Source organism: Vombatus ursinus, unplaced genomic scaffold (genome assembly GCF_900497805.2).
Source record: "Vombatus ursinus unplaced genomic scaffold, bare-nosed wombat genome assembly UNPS02014167.1, whole genome shotgun sequence".
In the NCBI taxonomy this organism is placed as follows: Eukaryota; Metazoa; Chordata; class Mammalia; order Diprotodontia; family Vombatidae; genus Vombatus; species Vombatus ursinus.
Window position 1 is genome coordinate 1905012 of NW_020953945.1, and position 23947 is coordinate 1928958.

At 52.5% G+C, this 23947-nt stretch overlaps 1 protein-coding gene across 1 annotated transcript in view; it reads left to right on the plus strand.

Moving 5' to 3' along the window:
• LOC114041142 (protein HIRA) overlaps positions 1-23947 on the plus strand; it is a 76718-nt gene that overhangs the window by 42134 nt on the left and 10637 nt on the right. The window contains exons 12-18 of the mRNA XM_027859419.1: positions 582-687; positions 2480-2692; positions 4037-4122; positions 8837-9031; positions 19852-20028; positions 21165-21369; positions 21963-22061. Of these exons, the coding sequence (XP_027715220.1) occupies positions 582-687; positions 2480-2692; positions 4037-4122; positions 8837-9031; positions 19852-20028; positions 21165-21369; positions 21963-22061 (1081 nt within the window). The remainder of the gene's footprint in view (positions 1-581; positions 688-2479; positions 2693-4036; positions 4123-8836; positions 9032-19851; positions 20029-21164; positions 21370-21962; positions 22062-23947) is intronic.

Here is a 23947-nt window from a genome sequence, read left to right on the forward strand (position 1 = left end):
TACACACGCCCAGGCTGCCGTCTGGCCTGCGATCTGAGAGAACGCTGTGTAACCAGGCTCGTTTACTGTGCGAAGCATGTGATCTTATTGGGCCTCTGGCCTAGGCTCAGACAGCGTTCTGGTCTGTGCAGGGCAGAGTGGGAAGTGACCAGGATGACAGGCTCGTGTCCTTGCTCATGCGGGACCCCTGGTCCACTCTCTGGCCTTTCTCAGCCTCTCTGTAAATGGAGAGTGATTGGTGACCCTCGACCTTCGCAGACTCCTGGGTCGTGAGGGAAGCATTAGGTTTGGAGTCAGCAAAGTCCTGCACTGACTCTGTAAATCAGGTGAAATCCCTAGCCTCTGAGCCGTACCCCTTAACAGCTGTACTGGGGCTGACAATCCATGGGGTACTCTCCTCCCAGGACCATGGGCAGAATCGAGGGAAGCCCTGCACCCCAGATAGCTGCTCTTTCAAGTCCTCAAAGCTCCCCCTGAGTGGGAGTGCTCGACGCTGCTAGTTAGCTTCTGCTTGGCTGGGAGTCGCTGAGAAGACCTCCCTATTGTCCAGGGAAGAGTTCATTCCTTTGATTCCTTTGCAGGACCTTAAATGGACTCGGCATCTTAGTGTGCTCCATGGACGGCTCCGTGGCCTTTCTGGATTTCTCCCAAGACGAGCTTGGGGACCCCCTGAGCGAGGAGGAGAAGGTACTGAGCTAGCCTCCCGCTCTTCTTGTCTGGTTGTCATCTGCAGGCAGTCCCTCATCCCTAGTGCTCAGGGGATGGCCAGGCCCGGCCTGCTGTGCTCACCCGTCACCTGGTGTCTCAGGAAAGAAAGTCAATAAAGGGGCATTTTCCTGACTTAAGTCTCCCATCCTCCTCCTCTTTCTACTTTTTTTTTTTTTGGCTAGGCAGTGGGGTTAAGTGACTTGCCCAGGGTCATACAGCTAGTAAGTATTATATGTCTGAGGCCGTATTTGAACTCAAGTCCTCCTGAATCCAGGGCTGGTGCTCTATCCACTGCGCCACCTAGCTGGCGAGACACAAGCACAGGGTGGTTCTGGCCCTCAGGGACCTTGAATTTTCCCCAGAATGTCATAGATGGGTTTGGATTTTGCATCTATTCCATTTCCATATTCCCCTCTCCCTGCCCTCCCAAAGGATAACAGAAGAGAAAGAGTCTGGCAAGACTGGCCAACCCGTTGGCCATGCCCAGTGCCCCAGGGGGTGTCCCCTATCTGCAGCCCCACCCCCAGAGGAGAGGCCAGAGTCAGAGCTCCACCCCTGTGAGGCAGACCCCTAGGGCTTTGGGAGATGACCACTCCTTTAAATACAGTTCAAAGAGGTCTCTTTCTAAGCCTCTTACCCTTGGAACCCTGCTCCAAACTGGTTTTAATGGGTCTCTTTGAGGGGACAGGCCAAGGACCTGCAGGTCCTGGAACTGTTTTATATCAAGCTCCAAATGGTCCGGCTGAAGAAGTCCAAATCCAGATGGCCGCCTTTCCCAGTGCCCTTCCTCTGTGCTCCCCCTAAGCTCTGCAGCATAAGGCGTTACCAGAAACTGATAGATCCCAGGCCTGCTTCTTCCCCGCTCATCATCCTGGAGTGGTTCCTTGGCATGGGCATGCCCATGGCAGGCCTCACTAGCTGGTGGACTGGAGGCAAGGCAGGGATGGTCATTCTGATGTCTCCCCGGCCCCGTTCCGTGTCATTCCCAAGGCAGGATGAGACGATGTTTCTTGAGGACGTTGTACCCACAGAGGTCTATAAAAAGACCAGACGTGGCTGGGGTTTCTCAGCCCTGCCTTCCCCTTGGTTGGCCCTTACTCTGGGATCTGACCTGACAGCGATAGGCAGCATAGGCCCTCTGGAGCCACAGCCAGGCCAGCCGCTCTCAGCTCCCCAGCCGCTGCTCCCCAGACCCTCTGACCCGAGCAGAGTCACTCTTCAGCTTTGGGCTTGGCCCCCTGCTCCAGGGAGCTCCCATGGGCAGAGGCGTCCTTTGTGGAGCTGCTTCTGTTCATTAGGCCTTAGTGGACAGGAATTAATAAGAGCCTCAGGCAGTAGCCTGAGGTCATCAGAAAGGGGGAAGAATGGAAGGGTGCTCACTCACCTGCCGGGGCCCAGTCTGTAGCCACGCTGTATGGAGGGGCTTCTGGGATGGACCCTGGTGCTGAGCAGATAGCGTGCTCTGGGCTGCATTCCTCTTCTTGACATCAGTAACAGAGCCTCATGTTCCTGATATGTGAGGAGCAGGCTGTGGCAAAGGGTCACCCCCCTGCGTGACCTTGGGCAGGTCCCTTCTCCTCTCTGAGCCCCAGTTTCCTTCTCTGTAAATGGGGATGGTAACACTCGCGCTCACCAGGCAGTTGGGGCCGAAACGCTTTTGTCTCAGTGAGAAGGGTCTTTGGAGACAGCTGATCTCCAGAGGCGTGAGTGTCCCTGAGGTTGTGGCGTGCATTCCAGAACCTTACCTGTCAAAGCCTTTTTTCATTCTCAGAGCCACATTCACCAGTCCACCTATGGGAAGAGCCTTGCGGTGATGACGGAGGCTCAGCTCCCCACCACCATCATTGAGAACCCCGAGATGCTCAAGTACCAGCAGAGGCAGCAGCAGCAGCTGGATCACAAGAACGCGGTGTCCCGGGAAGCTGGCTCCAACCCCAAAGTAGCCAGCATGGTGAATGGTGAGAGCCTGGAAGACATCAGAAAGGTGGGTCCCAGCCTGAGCCCCGAGGGCCTGCCAGCTTCAGGCTGCTGGGGCTGCCCCCAGCAAGCTTCCTGTCTGCAGGGAGAGATCAGAGCAGTGTCAGCGAGAGCATGACCAGAGTCGGTGTGGGAGCGAGGGCTGGGTCCTGTGGCTCGTCAGGTCTGTTGGAGAACTTAAGAGCTTAATGCTGAATCTGGACTGGCCTCGGCAGGGCTGCCTGGCCAGCCTGGGAGTGGGCCTGGAAGGGCAAGAGTGGAGGAGGGCCCTCCTGAGAGAGACACGGACTGATGTGGGAGCAGGGTTGTAGCTTTCAGGGCTAATCAGAGGTGGAGAGGCCTCCGGGGCAGGGATGCCAGCAAGGAGCTAGTAGCCCAGGCAGAAAGTGCAAAGGCCTGGCTGGGGGAGAGAGAGGAATCTCTTGTGGAAAGAAAGGGATAAGCCTGTGTTTCTGACTCAGTTAAAGGGCGTCTTAGGCCTCTTCCTCCCACGAACAGGCAGAGCCCTCCTTGGCTATCTTCATCCAGGGCAGGAGGGATGCACTCTTTTGGTGTCCTGGCCCCCTTGAGTTGTGGTGCTCAGGGAGCCCTTCTCAGAATCAGGGATTTTAAATGCTTAAGATAAAATGCGTAGAATTCCACAGGTGACCACTACCATTCAACTAGAGCTGCCAGAACGTTTAGGAAAAGACAGGTTCACAAACCCCAGTGCAAGAACCCCTGGTCTCGGAGGACCTGACCCTCTGCAGCCTTGCTTGCTTTCTTGGTTGAGATTAAGAAGATAAGGGTCAGCTAGGTGGCACAGTGGATAGAGCTCTGGCCCTGGATTCAGGAGGACCTGAGTTCAAATACGGCCTCAGACATATAACACTTACTAGCTGTGTAGCCCTGGGCACCTCACTTAACTCCATTGCCTAGACAAAAAAAAAAAAAGATTAAGAAGATAAAAAAGGAAGCTGGCCTAAGTCCTCTTGGACAACCCCAACGTCTCTCTGGAAATACACATTTTTTCTTTCACAAGAGTCTCCTGGAGGCCTGATCTTTTAAGTTCACCCAGTAGGCCGTCCTGTTTCCATCGTGGCCCTGGACCTGCTCACCTTTCTTTAGTTTTTCGTCTCAGGTTGATTCCCTGGGCTTGCTGCGGCCCTTAAGTGTGCAGAAAGTCAATGGGGAGATTTTAGGGAGGCTCATGCTTGCCTGGGAGGCTAAGATCAGTGTGCTCAGGACGACAGAAGGAAAGGGAGTCCCGTCCTCTCCGGGGCTCCATCTGCTCGGTCCAGCCTCTGTGCAGTACTTCGGCACGAGAAAGAGAGAGGGCTTCCTTTTCATTTGTATTGTTTTTCCTTGGCAGAATCTATTAAAGAAGCAAGTGGAAACGCGGACAGCCGATGGTCGGAGGAGGATCACGCCCCTTTGTATTGCTCAGCTGGACACTGGGTATTCATCAAAGTTTTCTTTTTTTCTGTTACCTGTGGAAGCCTTAATCTTGTTTTATTTTGGTGTTTACCTGGAGGATGGCTCCAGCCCTTGCTTGTGCATTGCCTTCTTAAGAGTCCTCAGGCCTTGACGTGATGGAGAGTCTCTCCGTTTATCCCGAGGGCATCCTCTCAGCTCGGGAGCAGTGAGATTCTGGGCCCCAGGACCCAACTGGCCTTCTTTCTCTGCTAGCCATTTTCACTGGGCATGGGCCTGAGGGCCCTGACCCAAACCAGTGTGTGTTAGGAAGGCTTCCTAAGTTGGGTTCATTTTAACCTGCCCTTGAGAGATGACCCTTGGGCCTATAGATGTGACTGAAGCAAAGCTGGAGGTGCCCCCAGGCTTTACCCACACCCTGGCTCTTCCCACCATGCTGGGTTTGCCTTGACATTGTGGCCGCCATCATCCCCCATGCCTTCCTTTCTTCCTAGTTTTTCGTGATAGCCACAGAATCATAGGATTGGGGACGAGACCTTGGCAGCCATCTTGCCTCACTGTCCCACTTCACAGAACAGAAAAGTGAGACTGTTAACGAGGACAGTAACCTGCAGGATTCAGACCCCTGTCTTCGATTGCCAGGCCTGGTGCCCTTTTCCTCTGTGCAGCTCTGTGGTGACTTGGGGCCCTGTTCATGCCATTTCCTCTCCTGGATGACATTCCATCATCCTTAGCCTTGAGCAGGAAGGAAACATGCCCTCAGGCCATTCTCTGGCCCAGCTAGCTCCTTCCGGAATGATCTGTGTAACAGCCCTCCTCTTTCCCTGATGTTCCAAAGCAACAGGTAGTGAGTCTCCCGTCACAGAAGGTACACGAGCAGAGCCTCAACAGCCATTTTTCTGAGAGGCCACGGAGAGGCTTCTTATCCCCATTTGGATTGGTCTTCTGAGGGTGCTTCCAGGTCTGAAACGTCTGTCTCAGACCTCCACCCCCACAGCCATGCTTGGACTTGGCCGTGTAGCTTGTTGGGAAGGGATCGTCGTGAATTTTTAGAGCCTTCTTGAATAGAGGCCTGTTTTGAGGTTCTCCTGCCTCCCAGTTATCATCCACTGAGTAATCGTGCTTCCTAATGTGACAGATCGAGCTGAATATACACTACACTCCCCCTCCCAAGTGTGCATCAAACCTGTCATCTAGAATTGAGGGGTTTTTTAAAGTGTGTACGTGGGTATGTGTGTGTGAATGCAAGTTTTTTCCAAGACCGTCTCATTCTCAGGCGCAGCCTCCATTCAGGAATGACCTATATTTAGTCCAGTATTCTGTGTCCTAAATTTACCAGCTTCCCTCTTCCTTCAGACACATGTAGAGCAAGGTGGCTGGTGCAGGTAAGAGGACAGTGTGCAGGCTCGTGGAGAGCGGAGGAGGGAGAGGGGAGCAGAAGAGTGCCCTCCCCTCTGGAGCCCCCATCCACACTGAGCTGATGAGCGGTGCTGACTAGAGTCGGAGCCTGAGGCTGTGACTCACGAGAAGGTCAGGATCCCCCGCTCTCCCCCGGCGTGGTTTGCAGAGCCAGCACGTACAGGGCACTCTGCCCACTTGGCCCCTGGCTGGTTCACGATCAGGTCCCAGAACTAGCTTTGAGTTGACTTTTCTGTTTGCCTCTATAGAATTCAGTGGCTTTCCTTCCAAGAGGCAGGAGGGCTGTGACCGTGACGATCACGAGCAGAGCTCTTATTTCTGAAGTGCTTTTCCTCCCAAGGACTCTGTGAAATAGATAATGGGGATATTTAGGGTTTGGGCTCTTTTTACAGATGAGGAAACTGAGGCTTGGAGAGATAAAGTGATTTTCTAAAGGTCACACAGCCAGTCAGTGATTGGGTTAGCATCAGACCCCAGGCCAGTCTTTAAGTCCAAGACGAGGCTCTCTCCATCCACTGCGGTGTGGTGCCAGATGTATATCGTGCCTTACACTTTTTAAAGCATTTTCTTCACACTTGGATGAGGCTGCACCCTTAAACCTGAGCAGTCAGTGGACTCACCACCCTCAGCACCCCTGGCATGGACAGCCTGCCGGGCTTTTCACTGCCAGATTCATCCCTGGGTGCCCCAGCGAAGTCAGGCTGCCAGGATCCTTTTGGCGGGCTCTCCCCCCAGACACTGGGCACGTGCCCTTGGGAGGCAGGGGTTGGCCCCCAGCTGTCCAGAGTGCTCAGCAGCCTTTGGCTGTGCTCTGTCCTGTGCTGTCCCTTGCCCTGGAGTTCAGGCGGGTCCTTGTTGTCAGGAGGGACAGGTGGTGGAGAAGCAAAGACTATTGACCCCAGGCCCTGACCAGTGCCCTGCTCTAGAGACCTGCTCGCTCTTGTCTAGTGAGGCTTTGTAGAATGTCTGGGCTGGGAGGGTCAGAAATCACGCAGCATCACAGACAGGAGGGCCTGAGAACATGGAATGTCGTGGAGGGAAGAACCTGAGAACAGAGAATTCCAGAGATGAGAACCGCTAGCCTCAGCATAAAACGTTAGACCTTGAAGGGGTCTCCCATAGAGTAAAGAATGTAGAATATCCCGTCTGGGAAAGACCTAAATAAGTCACCTTGTATTCCAACTCCTTCATTTTCTGGAGGAGGACTCAGAAGCCCAGGGTGGGACAGGGATTTACTCCCACGTACACGGCTCAGTGACGGCCCAGCTGGGACCAAGCCGTGGCCTCCTCACGGCTGGGCCTCTTCCTGGTGCCCTGTGCTGGCTGGTAGGTCAGCCATTGCTCCTGTAGAAAGGGTAAGGAAGGGGGGCAGCTAGGTGGCGCAGTGGATAGAGGACTGGCCCTAGATTCAGGGAGACCTGGGTTCAAATTCAGCCTCGATAAATAACACTAGCTGTGTGACTCTGGGCAAGTCACTTAACCCCATTGCCTAGCCAAAAAAAAAAAAAGAAAGAAAGAAAGGGTAAGGAAGCTGCTTGTTTCACTTACTTCAAATGCTTCCTGAGTAGGAAGGAGCAGCTCAGAACTGAAGGTGGCAGCAGGTGGGGCCCAGTGGTGAGAGCTCCCCCTTCAGACGTGACTCTCCAGGGTTTCCGCTGACACCTTGACCGAAGGTTGGTGGCTTCCAGTAGAAAAGAGGTATTAGACTCTTTTGGTTGTCGTTTCTGTGAGACGGAGACGAGGTCGTGGCCTCGTAACACGCCCTTGCTGAGCCACACGCCCGTTTTATTTTTGGAAGCAGGGAGACCCTAGAGACGAGAACACAGGCTGGGTCGGTTGTGTAGCGCTTCACTGAAGCATGTCCGTGCCAAACTGTCTGATGCATGTGGGACCGGGCCCCTCTAGATTCTGCTTCCGCTTTCATTTCTCCATGGTCCTGCTCCCAGCTCTGCCAAGGACTTTCTCTTCTGTCCTTCCTCGTCCTCAGGGCCATGCCAGGCTTTGCGTGCGTATGTATTAATAAGTGTTTGAAGACTCCCTGAGTCAGCCAACAAACATTCATTAAGTGCCTTTTGTGAGCTGGGTGCCCCAGAGAAAAACAGGAAAGTGAGGATGCCTCCCCTGAGGGGGCTTGCATTCCTCAAGGAAGACCGCATGGATGGACATAGGGCTCCTGTAGAGCAGATAAAGAAGAGATATGAGGTCGTTGTGACCAGGAGGCTAGTGGCATTTGGGACGCATCAGGACTGACTTTAAGTAGAAGGTGCCCCTGAGCCAAATACTGAAGGCAGCCAGGCATGCTCAGGGTGAAGGTAAGGAGGGAGAGCTCTCTGGGCATGGGAGACAGCCAGTACAAAGGCCCAGAGATGGGAAATGAAGCACTGTTTGTGTGGACAGGACCAGAGTGTGCATGAGGAGGTAGGAGAGGCGGCTGGCAGCCAGCTCGGGGAAAGCTTGGAGCAACAGCGTTCCCGTGCCCCGTCGCCCATTTGTCGGGATGGCAGGTGAACGAGGCTGGCCCCGTTGGCCGCTCTGGGCACAAAGGTGCCCAGGTGGCATGGGCCAACCCGTGACCTTATCACGTGGCTGCTCCCTGTACCTACTGGCGTGGATGCCCATCCCTAACTCTTGGGGTTCCAGTCTTGTGGATGACACGCCACCTGTGCTCAGAGGCTTTCCAGCTTTTCAGGATCCTTGGGTCACCCTGAAGCACAGGAAGAGACTTGGGAGGCGCTGCCTTCCTTGGACATACCCCCGGAGCCATCTTTGTCTCAGAGACAGCGATCCAGTGTTAAGTGCGGAGATCTAGATGTCAAGAGGCCTAGTCTTCTCTGTGTGTGTCTGTGTCTGTGTGTGTGTCTGCGTGTCTGTGTCTGTCTGTGTGTGTCCGTGTTTGTGTCTGTGGCCATTGACAAGGCACTGAACTTTTCTGTGCCTCAGTTTTCTCATGTATGAAATGGGAATAAAGAAATCCCTGCTCTATTTTGCTTGACTCTGTGGGATCTTGTGAAGCCCAGATGAAATGACTTTGAAGCTGCGAAAGTAAAAAGGGCCATATAAACACGGGGCATCGGGGAAAGGGTTTGGGGTGTGTGTCAGTTGATGGCTCCTCTCTCTGTATCAGCCCTTCTAGCCTTCTGGGTTTGAAGGCTAAGTGACTAAGCCCGGGTCTCACCGTGAGTCTCCGAGGTCCTACCGGGCCATCTGGATTCCTTGTGTGCTGATGGGGTGTGGGGTGGAAGTCCACGAAAAGCTGGAGAGTGGGCTTGTCCCAGCGTCACTGCTGGCGCTCACAGGGATCTGTTCTGTTTCTGTGCAGGGACTTCTCCACGGCCTTCTTCAATAGTATTCCTCTCTCGGGATCGCTGGCAGGCTCCATGTTGTCTTCCCAGAGTAACCAGCAGCTCATGGCGCTAGATTCCAATGCCACCAACTCCCTCAGCACGTCGAAGCCTTCCTTGGAGCCTGTGGCATCGAGCCTGAAGCCTGCAGGGGATGCTGTCAGTAAAGACAGGTCAGTACATGGGAAGGGCTGGCTCTTAAGGGTCTGTCTATCTGTCAGCCTCTCTGGGCCCCTGAACGTCAGGTTTGGAGATGCATTCCCATCTGGCCACAAAGCCTCCCTTCAAAATGTTCTCCCTGCTTTCAGTCCTCACTGTCTCCTATCACGTAGGTGGTAATTATTCTGTTCATGTGACTTGCAGTTGTGTGTTCCCAGCACTGCCAAGTGTCAGCCCTTGTGGGTGGCCACATGCGATAGCCTCCCCACGCACACCACACATCACTGCACAGGCTGCCATGCCATCCAGAGTCAGTGAGGAAGAGGACGATTGCTTTGTTTTGTGAGGGATTTTGTCTCACAGAGAACACTAGAAGCTGTATCTTTCAAGTTGGGATACTGCCCAATTTTCTCTTCTTCCTCCTTCTGGGGTCTCTGCTTCAGGAGGCCCATCCAGGTCAGTAAATGGTCAGAAAGCCCAACTCCGATGGGCTGGCCATGGTGTTCGAATGCCAAACGTACGCCTGCCAAAAAGACTATTTTATGGAGAACTCACCCAGGGCAGGTGCTCATGTGGTCAGAAGAAGCAATACAAGGACACTCTCAAGGTCTCTCGTAAGCACTTTGGAATTGATTGTGTGACATGAGAGACACTGGCACAGGACTGCCCAGCATGGCGTGCCCTCATCAGAGGAGGGGCTGTGCTCTGAGCAGAGCAGAATTGAAGGAGCTCAGAAGAAACGCGAGATGTGCAAATATAGAGAATCCAGCCTAGATGTTCACACAGACTATTTGTGACCGATGTGGTGGAGCCATCTGAGCTTGTACTGGTCTGATCAGCCACGTTCAGACACACTGGACCTTGACTCTGGCATAGCGATGCCCAAATTTTAGTCCTCTTCGAGAACGAAGGACAACAGCTAACCTAGGTCTTCAGGAGTCGGCCAGGGTCTCTCGTCACTTGCTCCATGCCCCGGTTTGTCGACCTGCATGTAGGACATCTTACCCCCTTTATCTTGTGGAGAGTTAAGCTGATCTCTTTCCCACTGTTAACAGAGTTAGTGCCCCCAGCACATGACATGAATGTCATCTGTGACTTCAGAGAACCCCACCCTCGTCTCTTTTTCTCATCCTTTGTTTTCCTGAGTGATATTTCTCTGGCCACTTCCTTTCCAGAGTCTTTTTTTTTTTTAAAGAGGCGGGAGGTATTCAGGGTCACACAGCTAGTAAGTGTCTGAGGCCGCATTTGAACCCAGGTCCTCCTGACTGCAGGGCTGATGTTCTATCCACTGTGCCACCTAACTGTCCCCATTCAATAGTCCACTCTTAAGCAAGTGTGTCCTCCACCACCTCCCCAACAGCTGGTCCTAGGCAGCCTTGTCTTCAAGACCTCTCTTGTAGCTCATTTCTACTTGTTGGATAGCTTTGATTTTTAGCAAGTTTTCCCCTACATCAGAATTATCTTTTTGCCCCTAGCAGTGGCTCAGCAGTTACATGTCAGGTCTTTACCCTCTGAACAGTTGGTCAGTCAACAAGCCTTTATTAGGCACCTACAGTATACAGGCCTTTCTTATCCTCATAGAACACACATTCTGTCAGGGTGGCAATCATTGTTCATAGGTAAGTTTGTAGGAAACACACACAAAAGCATTGCCAGGCAAATGTGGGATGAGGAGGCCCCTCCCAGGTTGTGATGCATGATTTGGAGGAAATCGAGGAAGTTAAGAGCTATAATGGAGGTGGGGATGACACGCCAGGTGTCCGGGACAAGCAGCACGAAAGCGCGGAGATGGGAAATGGGTCGTTGTTCCCGAAGAACAAGGAGAAGGCCAATTAAGCTGGCCCATGAAGTGCAGGAAGAAGGGGAGTGATGGGATATAATAAGGTTGGAAAGGGAAGTTGAAGCCAGATTGGGAAGAGATGTAAAAGCCAGACAGAGTTTGTTTGATCTGAACAGCGACAGGCAGTTGGGAGTTTGAGTAGGAGAAGGGCACTGTTGGGTGTGCACTTGAAGACAGTCCCATTGGCAGTTTGGAAGTGGTCCAGGTGAGTGGTGCCTGTGTGAGTGGAGATGATGCAGGGAGGCTAGAGATAGAGAGAGGGGAGTGGCACCAGGAGATACGGGGAAATGAGGGGTCAAGGGTAATATGGAGGTAGAGATCCTCCGGCATGAGGATGGTGCTGCGTGGCCTCAGCAGAGAGGGGAAGTGGGCAAAGGGGAGCGTTTGAATTCTTTTTTGGCATCCATTTCCAAATATCCAGGAGGCAGTTGCAGCTGCGTGACTAGGGCTGGATATAGAGATAATAATTAAACTGCAGAAGCTGTTGAGGTTAGAATGAGAGCAAGTGAGACTGTTTGAGATTCGCAGGAAATCAGTAACGGCCTAGTGATGAAAGGCGATTGAGAATCAAGGGAGAACAGAGCTGCGTACTTCAGTGGCTCCTGCCTCCTTGCCCCCTCCCGGAGATCTACTCCTCAGGGACCATGTTTTTGCCTTTCTTTGTTTCCCCAGCACTTAACACAGTGCCTGGATCATGGTAAAGCCTTAATAAACACTTGTTGACTGGCTGACTTTATGAAACAGAATTTTTAAAAAAAGAGAAGGAAAACCATCTCATTGAAAAAACCAGCAGAGTGAAAAAAGTCTGACAGAACCTGTAGTGTGTCTCCACCTGGTCTGCCTTCATATTGTATTTCCTCTGGGGGCCACTGAGATCATTCTGATTTTATAGTACCTCTGTTCCTTTTAACAACTTGCCTTTTTTCTCCCAGACCTGAGTTTTCTCTTTATGTCTTCAGCCTTTTATTTTGGAGAGCATCCCACACTTCTCTGACTAATTGTATCCTGCAGAATTTCAGGATAGAGGATTCTACTTATTTCTGATTATAAATCTGTTGAAATCTGCTATCCCAAAGGAGTATGGCCACTGGCTACTCTGGCCCTTTCTCATAAGTTCCAGTCACTTCCACCCTAGCTCTTCCTTGTTGGTAAGAAAGAGCTCAGAATAGATTTTCCTTCTTATTAGTTTTTCCTTCTATTGAAGGATGAAATTACTACGCTGTATCAGGAACTTATTAGCTGCTTTGCTTTTGGCAGAGAGAACTGCAGAAGGTATACAGGTAATAGAAATCCATCAGTCAAGCATTTATTAAGTACCTACTATGTGCCAGGCACTGTGCTAAGTGCTAGGGATGCAAAAAAGGCAAAAGACAGGCCCTGCCCTCAAGTTGCTTACAGTCTAGTGGGGGAGACAGTGTGCAAACAGATACATACAAAGCAAGCTATGTACCAGATAAGTAGGAAATAATTAAAGGAGGTTAAATTAGAGTTAAGAGAGATCAGGAGAAGGCTTAGTTGGGACTTAAAGGAATCCAGGGAGGTCAGTGGTCAGAGCAGAGGAGGGAGAGTGTTCCAAGCATAGGGGATGGCCAGAGAATGCCTGGAGCCGAGAGATGGAGTTGCTTGTTCATGGAACAGCCAAGAAACCAGTGTCGGAACTGAAGAGTATGTAAGGTGTAAGAAGACTGGAAAGGTGGGCAGGGGTTAGGTTTTGAAGGCCTTGAATACCAAACAGAGCATTTTGTATTTGCTCCTGGAGACAGTAGGTTGTCGTTAGAGTTTATCGAGTAGGTGGTGACATGATCAGACCTCAGCGTTAGGACCATTCCCTTGGAGGATGGACTGGAAAGGGGAGAGATCTGAGGCAGGCAGACCCCCCAGCAGGCTATGGCAGCAGTCTAGGCCTGAGGTGATGAGGGCCTGCATCAGACGAGAGAAGGGGGTGTACTGGAGAGATGCTGCAGCTGTGACATCGACAGGCCTTGGCAACAGCTTGGAAATTGGGGGAGGGGATGAGAGAGATGACTCTGGCTGAGAGCCTAAGGGACTGGGCGTAAGGTGTTGTCCTCTATAGTAATAGGTAAGGGAGGAGGGTTCTGTTTTGAACACATTGAGTTTAAGGTGTCTATAGTACACCTGAGTGTCGATTAGAGATGTGGACAGAGATGTTGCGGCAGGAAAGGTAGATTTGAGGATCCTCAGCATAGAGATGGTCATTTAATCCATGGGAGCTGATGGGATCACCCGGTGAATTAGAATAGAGGGAGAAGAGTAGAGGGCCCAGGACAGAGCTCTGACCTTTATGGTTAGAGGGCGTGAGCTAGAGGAAGATCCAGCAAAGAAGACAAGAGGAGTTGTCTGAAGAGTAGGGAGAGAACCAGGAGAGAGGAATGTCCAGAAATAGAACGGGGAAGAGAATGCCATGGAGGAGAGTGACCCATAGTATCAAAGGCTGCAGAGAGGCCAAGGAGAATGAGGGTTGAGAGAAGGCCTTTGGATTTGGCAGTTAAGAGATTGTTCATTGGTTGCTTTGGAGAGAACAGTTTCAGTGGAATGCTGAGGTTGGAAGCCAAGTTGTAAGGGGTTAATGAGAGAGAGGAGAGAAAGTGGCAGTACCTTTTTCAGGCCTAGACAGCCTTTTCCAGGAGTTTAGCTACAAAGGGCAGAAATACAAGGAGCTCCCCCACAGAACTCTTCCAAACAGACCTAGAAAACGTTTCAGACTGAATCCATATTAGGGAATCCTCCCCAAAATAATCACAACGAGTCATTTTTCCAGACCACATTGGTATAGTGATATAGAGAGTTCTGTGGACAGGGTCTGGCCAGGAGGGCGGCACACAAAGTGCAGTGGGAGGCTGTGCCCCTGGGGAAAAAAGAAGGCCCAGTGCCAGCCTAACCTTGTGCCAGGTACAGAAAAGGGACCAGTTGACAACTCTGGTGCTCACTGCCCAGTTCTGGGTCACAGATCCAGGGGTAATAGAGGAGGAGACTGGTATCTAAGGGTGACCATTTAGAGTGAATAGTGACAAGAAGCCAGCAGCAGCAGTGTGGCTCAGACCCCAGGAGCAGAGCCTCAGAGAGTAACACAGATTGGGCACCGATTCAACTGGAATTCTAGGAAGAGATTGAAAAATAAGAGTTTAAAATGTTTTATAAATGAAAGCAGAGTGCTTGAGGGAAAAATTGGAAAAGAAATGAGACCTATGGAAGAAAGAATTGGAAAGAGAATTAACTGCTTGGCACGAGAGGTACAGGACCTTGTCTAAGCCACAAACTCCTCGAAAATTCAAATAAACCAAATACAAGCCAATGCTTCCATGAGACAAGGAAAGAAGGTAGTTATCATATAGCAGGCTGTGGGTGGAATACCAAGCCTGGAGTCAGGAAAACTCATCTTCATGAATTCAAATCTGATCTCAGCTACTTAGTAGCTGTGTGGCCCTGGGCAAGTCACTTAACCTTGTTTTCCTCAGTTCCTTCCCTGTAAAATGAGCTGGAGAACGAAATGGCAAACCACTCCAGGATCTCTTCCAAGAAAATCCCAAATGAGGTAACAGAGTTGGGCACAATTAAAACAACTGACCAACAACAACAATCTCATGACAAAAAAACAACCGACCTGGAAAATAGAAGAAGGAAAAAAAATTTAAGAATTATTGGACTTGGGAACACTATGACCAAAAAAAAAAAAAAGAACCACCTAGATGTGGTATTTTAAGAAATCTTAAGATAAAACTACTCCGATCTTTTAGAACCAGAGGACAAAGTAGAAGTAAAGTCCACTGGTCACCTCCTGAAAGGAACCCCAAAGTGAAAGCTCCCAGGAACGTTAGAGCCAAAATGTAGAACTTCTAGGACAAAGAAAAAAATTTAGCTGGAAATAACCAGATGTAGCTAGAAAGGAAGAATAGTCATAGTCAAGAGCCACAGTCAAGAACACTCATGACTGAGCAACTAGTACCATGAAGGATCAGAGAGCTTAGAAGAAGATACTCCAGAATGCCAAGCGTACAAGAAGGTCAGCTCTTGAAGAAACAGCCATAGGGCCCAAAGGATAAACTGCTTACCTTCTTATATAGGGAGGGGATCCATCTATTCCTTCTTAACCCTGTCACCATCAAGGGTCATGGAGGGAGTCTGATTACCCAGAAGGCCTGGAGCACTTCTGTTATGTCTTGATGACTTTTTTTTTTTTTTTTTTTTTTGTTAAGTTAGGCAGTGGGGTTAAGTGACTTGCCCAGGGTCACACGGCTAGTAAGTGTTATGTGTCTGAGGCCGGATTTGAACTCAGGTCCTCCTGAATCTAGGGCCGATGCTCTATCCACTGTGCCACCTAGCTGCCCCTTTGATATTCTTTAAAGAAGAGTAGAAAGGCTCGATAAGAGGGCATACATTAGATGGGGAACAGAAAAAAAAGTTAGAATGATTCCACATCATCCAAGTGTACACAGAGAAGTCTGTACAAACAAGGAGGAGGAGGTGGAGGTATCATCTGTCACTTGAACTTCCCGCCTCTGAACTGGTCAGAGGAGGGAAGAAGACACGCACACACACACGCACATACACATGCACAGAGGTGGGTATGGAGATAGATTTCACTCAACAGGAAAATGGGGAAAGGGGCAGTTAGAGGAAGGGCAGGTCACAGGAGGGATTAACATTTAGCGAAACAACTCCAATTGCAGATGGACAAGGTATAGCTCTTTTTAAGGTGGCAAAGAAGTGGAAATCAAGGGCCTGCCCATTTGTTGGTAAATAACTGAACACGTTGTGACGTATGGTTTTCATAGAATACTATTGTTCTCTAAGATATGATGAGGGGGATACTTCAGAAAAACCTAGAAAGACTTACATGAACTGATGCAGAGTGAAGTGAGCAGAGCCGTGAAAAGAATTTACAGTGAAAACAATATGGTGAAGACAAACAACTCTGAAAGACTTAGAAACTCTGGCCACCAGTGATTCCAGTGAACCATGAAATATGCTCCCTGCTTCGTAAGAGGTGAAAGTCTTAGAGGGAAAAAGGTAACACATCCCCACACAATTGTGTATGTACCAGCAAAGATTTGCCTTGTTTGACTATATGTTTGTAACAGGGGTTTTGTTTTCTTTTGTTCTTAGTGGGGACAGTGAGAGAAGGCAGATTTTTGCTGATCAAAAATCATAAAACTTAATTTAAAAAAGATCATTCCATGGCAGCCTGGAAGAAGGTACAAAGTACCTGTGCTTGGCCCTATGCTGCTGAATCTTTTTATCAGCATCTTGGATATAGGCCTAGTTGGCATCCGCAGATAATTTGCAAATAACTGAAAGTTAGGGGGGATGGCCAGTTCATTGGTTGGCAGTTTCCACGAAGAGCTTGAAACTGAGTCTAATGAAATGAAACTTAATAGGGATGCATGTCCCCTTACACTCAGATTCAGTAAATCGAGTCCTGAGTTAATCAAGACATGGGGCCATTCAGCTTCTCATCTGAAAAGGATCTGATTGTTTTTGTGAACTCTTGGGAATTATGAAGCAGGAGTCCTGCCGGGCCCTGCCTTGTCCAGCCACCTCTGGAGTTGTGCTGAGAACCAGCAGGAGCCCAAGGAAGGCACGAAAACCTGGAGTCCTTGCCTTGTGTGTGAAGATAGGCTCATTCAGCCACTGATCAGTCAGCAAGCCTTGGTTAATGAACTCTGTGCTGGACACTGGACACGCAAAGAAGAAACCAACCTGTGCCTACTCGAGGAATTTCTCTCCGTCAGTGCACAGGTACCCGGTGCTGAGGATGCAGTCGGTCAGCACCCGCGTATTGAGTATGAAGAAAGGCAAATCCCGCCTGTGCCCTAATGAGGAGGCAGCCCGCTAGCGCCACGTGCAGACAGGCAGGTGATGAGGGAGGGGTCAGCACTGACCTGGGTTGGGGATGGCTTCCTCTAGAAGTGGGACTCACTGTGGCCAAGGAGGGAGGGAGGGTAAGGAGGAGGGAATGATCCCACACGGAGGGAGTTTGTAAACAGAATAAAAACACGGTAACAGGGTGTTTAAGGAGAGATGGCTGTGACTGCTGGGGGCTTCAGGAGGGGAAGATGTGAAGGACAGGATGCGGGGCTCGTCCTTGGCCAAGAGAAGCCCGCTTCATCGTCAGACCTGGAGACGAGGAGGGCGTGACGTTAAGGGGTCTCGAGTTGAAGAGAAGGACCGGGGGATGATTGGCCTGGATGCAGCGGGGTTGCCCCTAGCTTGTGGCAGCTCGTTCCACGCTGGGATAACCCTCCTTGTACGGATGCCTTCCTCGTGCCAAGCCTTTCACCCTTCCAGTTCTGCCTTCGGGGGCCAGGCTGAAGAAGGGAGAAGCGTGGGAGAAGGGAAGGGGAAAGGACCAAGATCGATAGAGCGCCTAGTATGTGCCGGACACTTGACATACATCATCCCGTTCGATCCCTGTAACCTGTGAAGGTGGTGCTGTTATGATCCCCGTTTTACCGTTGAGGAGACTGAGGCAGACAGAGGTTCGGTGAATGGCCCAGGGTTCCACAGCAAGGAAGTGCCTGAGGCCGGTTTTGAACCCAGGCCTCCCTGACTCTGGGCCCGGCCCTCTCTCGGCCCACCGCACCCTCTATCAGCCTCTCACGGGCTGGGTGTGAGGAAAGGAATGAGCCGACGTGAGACACTGGTTATTGCTCAGGGTGTGTGAAGGGACACAGGCCCAAGGCTTCGCTCCCAGGGGCCTGTGTGGAAGCATGCTGGCCATGCACACCGCCTCATCTCTCCCCCTCCTCTCCTCCAGGGAGCCCTCCCAGAGGCCCCTGCCTGGGAGCAGCCTTTCCGCCTCTGAGCCTCCCATAGGATGTGAAGTGTGCCTTTGTAGGCCTGGGTCTCTAGCACAGGATTCAACATAATCAGGTGTTGGGTGCAGGGGATAGTGTCGGACCTGGAATAACGAGGACCCGTGGTGGCATCTGGCCTCAGCTTCTCCATCTGTAAAATGGGGATCATTTACCTCAGTGAGAGGAGGCATAGGGAAAGCACTTGGCAAACCTTCGAGTCACGTCAGCTCTCGATAACCAGCTTCTCCTTATGTGCCAGGCCATGGCAGTGGAAGGATAAAAAACGTGGCAGTTCCCACTCTCAGGGGCTCTACACCAGACACGTTTTAGAAAGGGAAGGTAAACTGCCTCTGCGGAGGTTCCAGCAGCTGGAGGGGTGAGGCAGGGTCTGGCCCCCACCCTGTACTGACAGCGAGGAGGGAGGGCAGACACCCTCTGCGGGTGCTCTCAGCTCAGCAGGAGTCAGCGCTGGGGATGGGAAGCGCAAGAGAGGGAGGGGCCCGCGCCTCGGACATGCAGCAGGAGCACGAATCTGGGGGGTCTGTCAAGTTGGTGACTGAAACGGTCAGACCCGTTTCTATAGATAGGAAAACTGAGGCTCAGATTATGTATCTAGAAAGTGACCTCTGGAATTGGAATTCACATCCTCTAACCTCGAGGCATGTGGAAGTTCTCCTCTACCCTCTGCCTCAGCTATGACGAATACGAGGAGGTACGGGCCAGACTTGGAGACGCCATGTTCCCGGGACTCTGCCTTCCACTGCTGGACCTCTGTTGGGCAGGCCATTGGCTTTACGGCTTGGCCCTGCCTCAATGTGCCATTTACCGAGTCTCCCCATTCCTGCACATGCACTCCTCCTGCTCTTTGTGGGGGCGTGGGATTGGTAGCAATTTTGTGCATATTTCTGGAAACTTAGATCTTCATTAATGATTGACTTGCTGTCATGCTGAGGAGAGAGAGAAGGGAATCAGCACCTACTGTGTGCCAGGCAGTGTGCTAAGGTCTTTTAACAGACGTCTTATTTGAGCTTCACAACAGCCGTCAAAAGTTGGTGTTGCTATCACCCCCGTCTTACAGATGAGGAGACTGAGGCAGACAGAGGTTAAAGAGACTTGCCCAGGGTCACGCAGCTATTCTTAAGTGTCTGAGCTCACGTTTGAACTCAGTTGGAGGCCTGCACTCTGACGCCCCCTAGTGGCCACTTGAGTGTGCCTGTCGCAGCCTGCCTTCCTGGGAGCTTCACCTGTTTCCCCGTTGGTAGATCCAGTAGCCGTAGGGCGTGCTTCAGAAAAGTGAGGTGCTTTAGCACTGTTAAAGCAAGATTCAGGACTAATACTGATGGGGCGGCTGGCGCTTGGATGTTTACAGGGCTGTGCCCTCACCTCTGTGCTGTGAGGGATGCCTCATCACCTCCTTTGTACAGATGACATCCCTGAGATCCGGAGAGGCCCGGGGCTTGCTCCGCTCTATTTTCCCATCCTTAGAGAGCAAGTGACAGAGGGAAGATGGCCCAGCATGGAGAGGGGAAGCAAACAAGATGATTTTTCCAGTTGGCTTCTCCCTGCGGTCATCCACCCAGGGACAGTCACAGATTCCCAGGATCCATGGCAGGCCTCTGAGCCTGGCCTTTTCGTTTATTTTATCATGGATATCTTTCAAGTCAATCCAACTTAGAAAAGTTTGAGTTTCCTGGCATCTTCATGTGTTACAGCATGGTGGTGACTTAGAAAATTTTGTCTAGACCAAGTTCTTAATTTTAATTGTTTTGAAACAATTCCTGAGTTCCTGGGGCAGCTAGGTGGTGCAGTGGATAGAGCACCAGCCCTAGATTCAGGAGGACCTGAGTTCAAATCTGGCCTCAGACACATAACACTTACTAGCTGTGTGACCCTGGGCAAGTCACTTAACCCCATTACCTAGCTTAAAAAAAAACACAAAAAATAGAGTTCCTACAGAATGTACATTTTTTTAAAAATCTTGAAAGTAGATGAACATTGGGCTTGTATTTGTAGGAAGAGATTCTCTGTGGTAATGGGGGCGGCTAAAGCCTTGAGGACACTGAGGCTGAGGTTTCGGGATGGGTGGGTCTCTCCTTGTAGGCAGGAGTCAAGGTACCTGTTGCCCTTGTCCCAAAAGGCTATCGTCTCCTCTCTTTTGTTTGATTCCTTTTTTTCTCAGTGTAAATGCTACCTCGGCTGCAGCCGTCCCCCCCACGTCCTCGTCCTCTGTGTTAACAACCCCTTCCAAGATCGAGCCAATGAAAGCGTTTGATTCCCGATTCACTGAACGGTCCAAAGCCACCTCAGGGACCGGGACTGCTGCCATCACGAATATGAACCAGACTGCTGCTGACCGGTAAGGCGTGAGGAGATAGGTGGGGTGAAGAGCATGGTAGAGGAGGGGAGAAGGTCAAGGCAGGCGGATGAACCCCTCAGCTCGGGCCACTTCTGGTTTCTGTGTCCCGCTGTGCCACGAAGCCCACCGAGGAATTCACTGCAGCAGCTGTGAGGTGCCCCTGTCCTTGGCCTTGGCCATGTAAAGAGTACTAAAGGCCCTGCCCTTGTGGAGCTCCTGGCCAGGTGATGGCGGGAGCACAGCAGGGAGAATCAGAGTCCATTAGGGAGGTCACGCCTTGTGACCCGAATGGTTGATGGAGTCAGGAGTCCCTGTGTGCTGGGTTCAAGTGCGAAGCTTCCCTGGGGGCCTTGCTGCCACAAGGGCAGTAATGATGAGGCCCTCTAGGGAGTGTGGAGTTCAGGTGCCGGTAGCACAGAGAAATCTTACCCTCCTGGCATCTGAGGAGGCTCCCAGCGGAGAGAAACAGGACGGAGGGCCAAGACAGAGACGGGGGGGACCCCATGCCGAGGCCCCGAGAGATAATGAGGATGGTCTACCAGTGGAGACTGAGGAGACCAGACGGGGAGGCGGAGACCCAGGCAGAACCGGAGGAGGCCAGAAGAGCAAGGAGAAGGGGAGGGAGTAGAGGCAGCTGACTGTTCAGGGAGAGGGAAGACAGAGAGGAAGGGCTAGGCCGGGGCATGCAGGCCGCGTCAGAGCAGAGCCGGCCGCTACACAGAGATGGAAGGTGTGGAACAAGATGTGTGTGGAGGGAGCCCCAGCAGGAGGGGAGGGGAGGGCAGGAGCGGCCCACAGACAGCGGTGGGCCTTGGCCAGGAGAAGGACCATCACCTCTTTGTACTAAGGGAGCGGGGAAGGGGTAAAGAATAGGAAATGAGACAGGGGGCAGGGGAAGGGAGGGTGCTCACAGGAGATGATTTTGTGATTAAGGCAGTTTCTGCGCTTTCCATCATAAGGGAGCCGGGGATAATTGTACCAGTTCCATCTCAGAGCTGACCTGGGAGCACATCGGTGCAAGAGTGATTGGCCCCATTTGAGACAGCCCCTCTGCCCCGTCTTGGGGTGGGGAGGGGGTGGCCTCATCTGTCCCTAGTGACCACACAGCAGACACCCATCTCACATCCTCGTGTCAGGTTAAAAGAGCAGAACTTGGTGAAAGAGACAAAACCCAAGGACATCTTGGAGAGCAGCAGTGACAGTGATGAGAAGATCCCCATTTCCAGGCCCTCCTCACTGCCCAAGCGGAAGCTGGACCTCGAAGGGGAGACCGTGGAGAAGAAGAAGAAGGGCCGCCCACGGAAGGACACGCGCCTCCTGCCCGTGGCGCTGTCCGTACAGGTGAGCCTGCTGCGGCCTCCTGTGCTGGGAGTGGAGGTGGCCCCTGATTCTGCAGGGGCCTCCTGGCGAGGCCTCTTCCAGCCCTGGTCATCTTGCCAGTCAGGGCTTCAGCCCCTAATGGCAAGGTGACCTTGGGCAAGTCCCTAAGGTCTCTGAGGCTCCCATAAGTGGGGATGAGGCCCAGCGCCGCACAGCATGGAGTTGCCATGAGGACTGGTGGGTGTTTGCTGAGGAACCCTTCATGTCCTCCTCTCAGGGCCCTGGGCAGTGGCCACTGGCTTCGGGATTCCTTTGGGGCAGCAGTGTCTGCAGGGATGAGGGAAGTGGCCCTGCCCCCTGCCTAGGGAACTGTCAGGACAGCTTGGGAAAGGCATGTGATCCACAGGGTGACCAGCATGACCCCAGGGCCGGGAGCTGGGAGGCCTGGAGAAGCTGAGGGACTCATCAAGGTCACGCAGATGCAGAAGCCGGCTGCCTCCTGTGTGACCTTGAGTTGGGCCACTCTCAACTTTGATCTTCTCCTGCCCGGCACTCTCATGCTGTGCCATGGGCCAGGTGCTCATTGACCCTTCTCTGCTGTTTGGCCCTCGCAGTCCCCGCTGACCGCCGACAAGGATGCCCTCTGTGTGTCTGCCCCAGCACTAGCTCTTAAACTGCCAACACCAGCCCCGCAGAAGTCCTTCGCCCTGCAGGTAAGCTGGGAGCCTGGGGAGGGCGAGCAGGGCCCTCCTTTCCCAGACCAGGCAGCTCTCAATCTCAGAGTCTGGAGCATTGCTTGAGCTCCCCAACAAGGCCCAAGGGAGCTGAGGCCTACAGGCTGCCCCTCCCTGGGCAGGCCCTGGTCCAGCCCTGCCCCAGACCTGAGACTGACCCTGGGCTCCATCCCCTGGCTCTTCTCCCACTTTCCTCCTGTCCTGAGCCCTGTACCTGGCACAGTGGCACTGTCTGGGCCAACAAGGGATTTAACTCATCAGGCCAGCCACGTAGCTGCAGTGAGAGCAGTGGGGCCCGAAGGGGCTCCTCCGTGACCCAGGGCACTGAAGCCCTTGGAGATGCAGTGAGTGGGCTTCCAGAGGAGAGATCTGTCGGCAGAGTGGGGATGTTTGCCCTTGAGAAGAGGGGTGCAGAGAAGCTCTCGCCAGCCTTGTTTTCAGATCCCCCCACTGAAGTCGGCCCCACCCCATCAGTCCTTGACCCAGAATCACCAGTGTGTGTCGGCTTGCCCCAGGGGAGGTCGAGCCGGGAAGAATAGCGTCAGGCGCGGCATTTGGCCCCGTGACTGCTTGCAGGCTCACGAATTCCCATCGTGCCTGTGTACAAAGACCCGTAGACAAGCTCTTATAACAGGGCTTGTAGCAGAGAGGTCTCTGAGCCCCTTTGGGATGGGGGTGAGCTGTGAGTGTCTCCGGAGCAGCAGCAGCCCCGCCCAGGAGAGCGTGCGTGTGTCGGCCTCACGGTCAGGGCCGGTCCTGGGTCCAAGGGCCCCGGTCGAAGCATCCGCCCTCGGTGCGTCTGGCCGCTCTCCGAGGACACTGGGGCGGTCCCAGAGAGCGCTGGCTCGTCGGGCGCTCCCCAACCCCAGGTCATCTGCGCCTTTTGTAAAAACGTCTTCGGTCCTTGGCCGTCAATAGTTAGGTGCCATAGCTGGCAAGCCTTCTGCGGCACTGCATTCTGCCACTTGGCGAAACTCAGGCAAAGGGGCCTTTTCTAATATCCTCGCTCTTATTTCTCCTTTTCACCCCCAGCCTCCCCCCTCTGTTGTCAACTCAACATTTGTAATGTAAGCATACCTAGAATTATATAATTAAGTGATCACATTATCATTGTTCATCATAGCGTGGGCTCCTTGAGAGCAGGCACCATTTTTGCCTTTCCTTGTGTCTCCCATGCCTGGCGCATAGTAGGTGCATGATAAATGCTTATTGATTCAAATGATGTTGGTAGGCAACACACTCTCATCACACCTAAACTTTCCCACCATCCTGTCTCAATAAGCCCCCATCTCCCCCATCTCCCTCCCCGGCCCCAGCACATGAGAGGAGGAGAAGGAAGCTTTGGGCATGCCCCTGCCAGGCCCCCTTCATGGAGCTAGGGCGTGGCTCTCTCCCAGTCGCTCACTAGCCAGGTGCCATGCGCCTTAGCAGTGCAGAGTCATGCTGCGGACAGAGCGTGGGCTCCGCTCTGAGACAGGTCATTGACTGGCCAGACCACCTGCCTATCTCAGTAAATGGTGAAATGAGCCGAGCCGGATGGCTGTTCTGGGAGGGTTCTTCTGATGGGCAGCAGTGAAGGCCCAGGCCCGGCCTCCTGCCACAACTGAACACCCTTGTCTCCAGCACCGATCAGCATTGATTAGGAAGCTGCCCTTTTCAGAGCCCCCAGGGCCTGGCCCTCGGGGAGGGAGCTGAGACAAGAACAGAGCTCTGATGCTCACAGAAGGCCTCTGGGGAGGATCGGTGCCAGCCAGAGAGGGGCCAGGTTTGGGGCAGTGGCGTGTCTACAAGCTGGGTTTGCAGGACAAGGTTGGGACCTGTTGGGCGAGGCCGGCTGAGTCTCAGACGCTCTGTTCCCCTGCTCT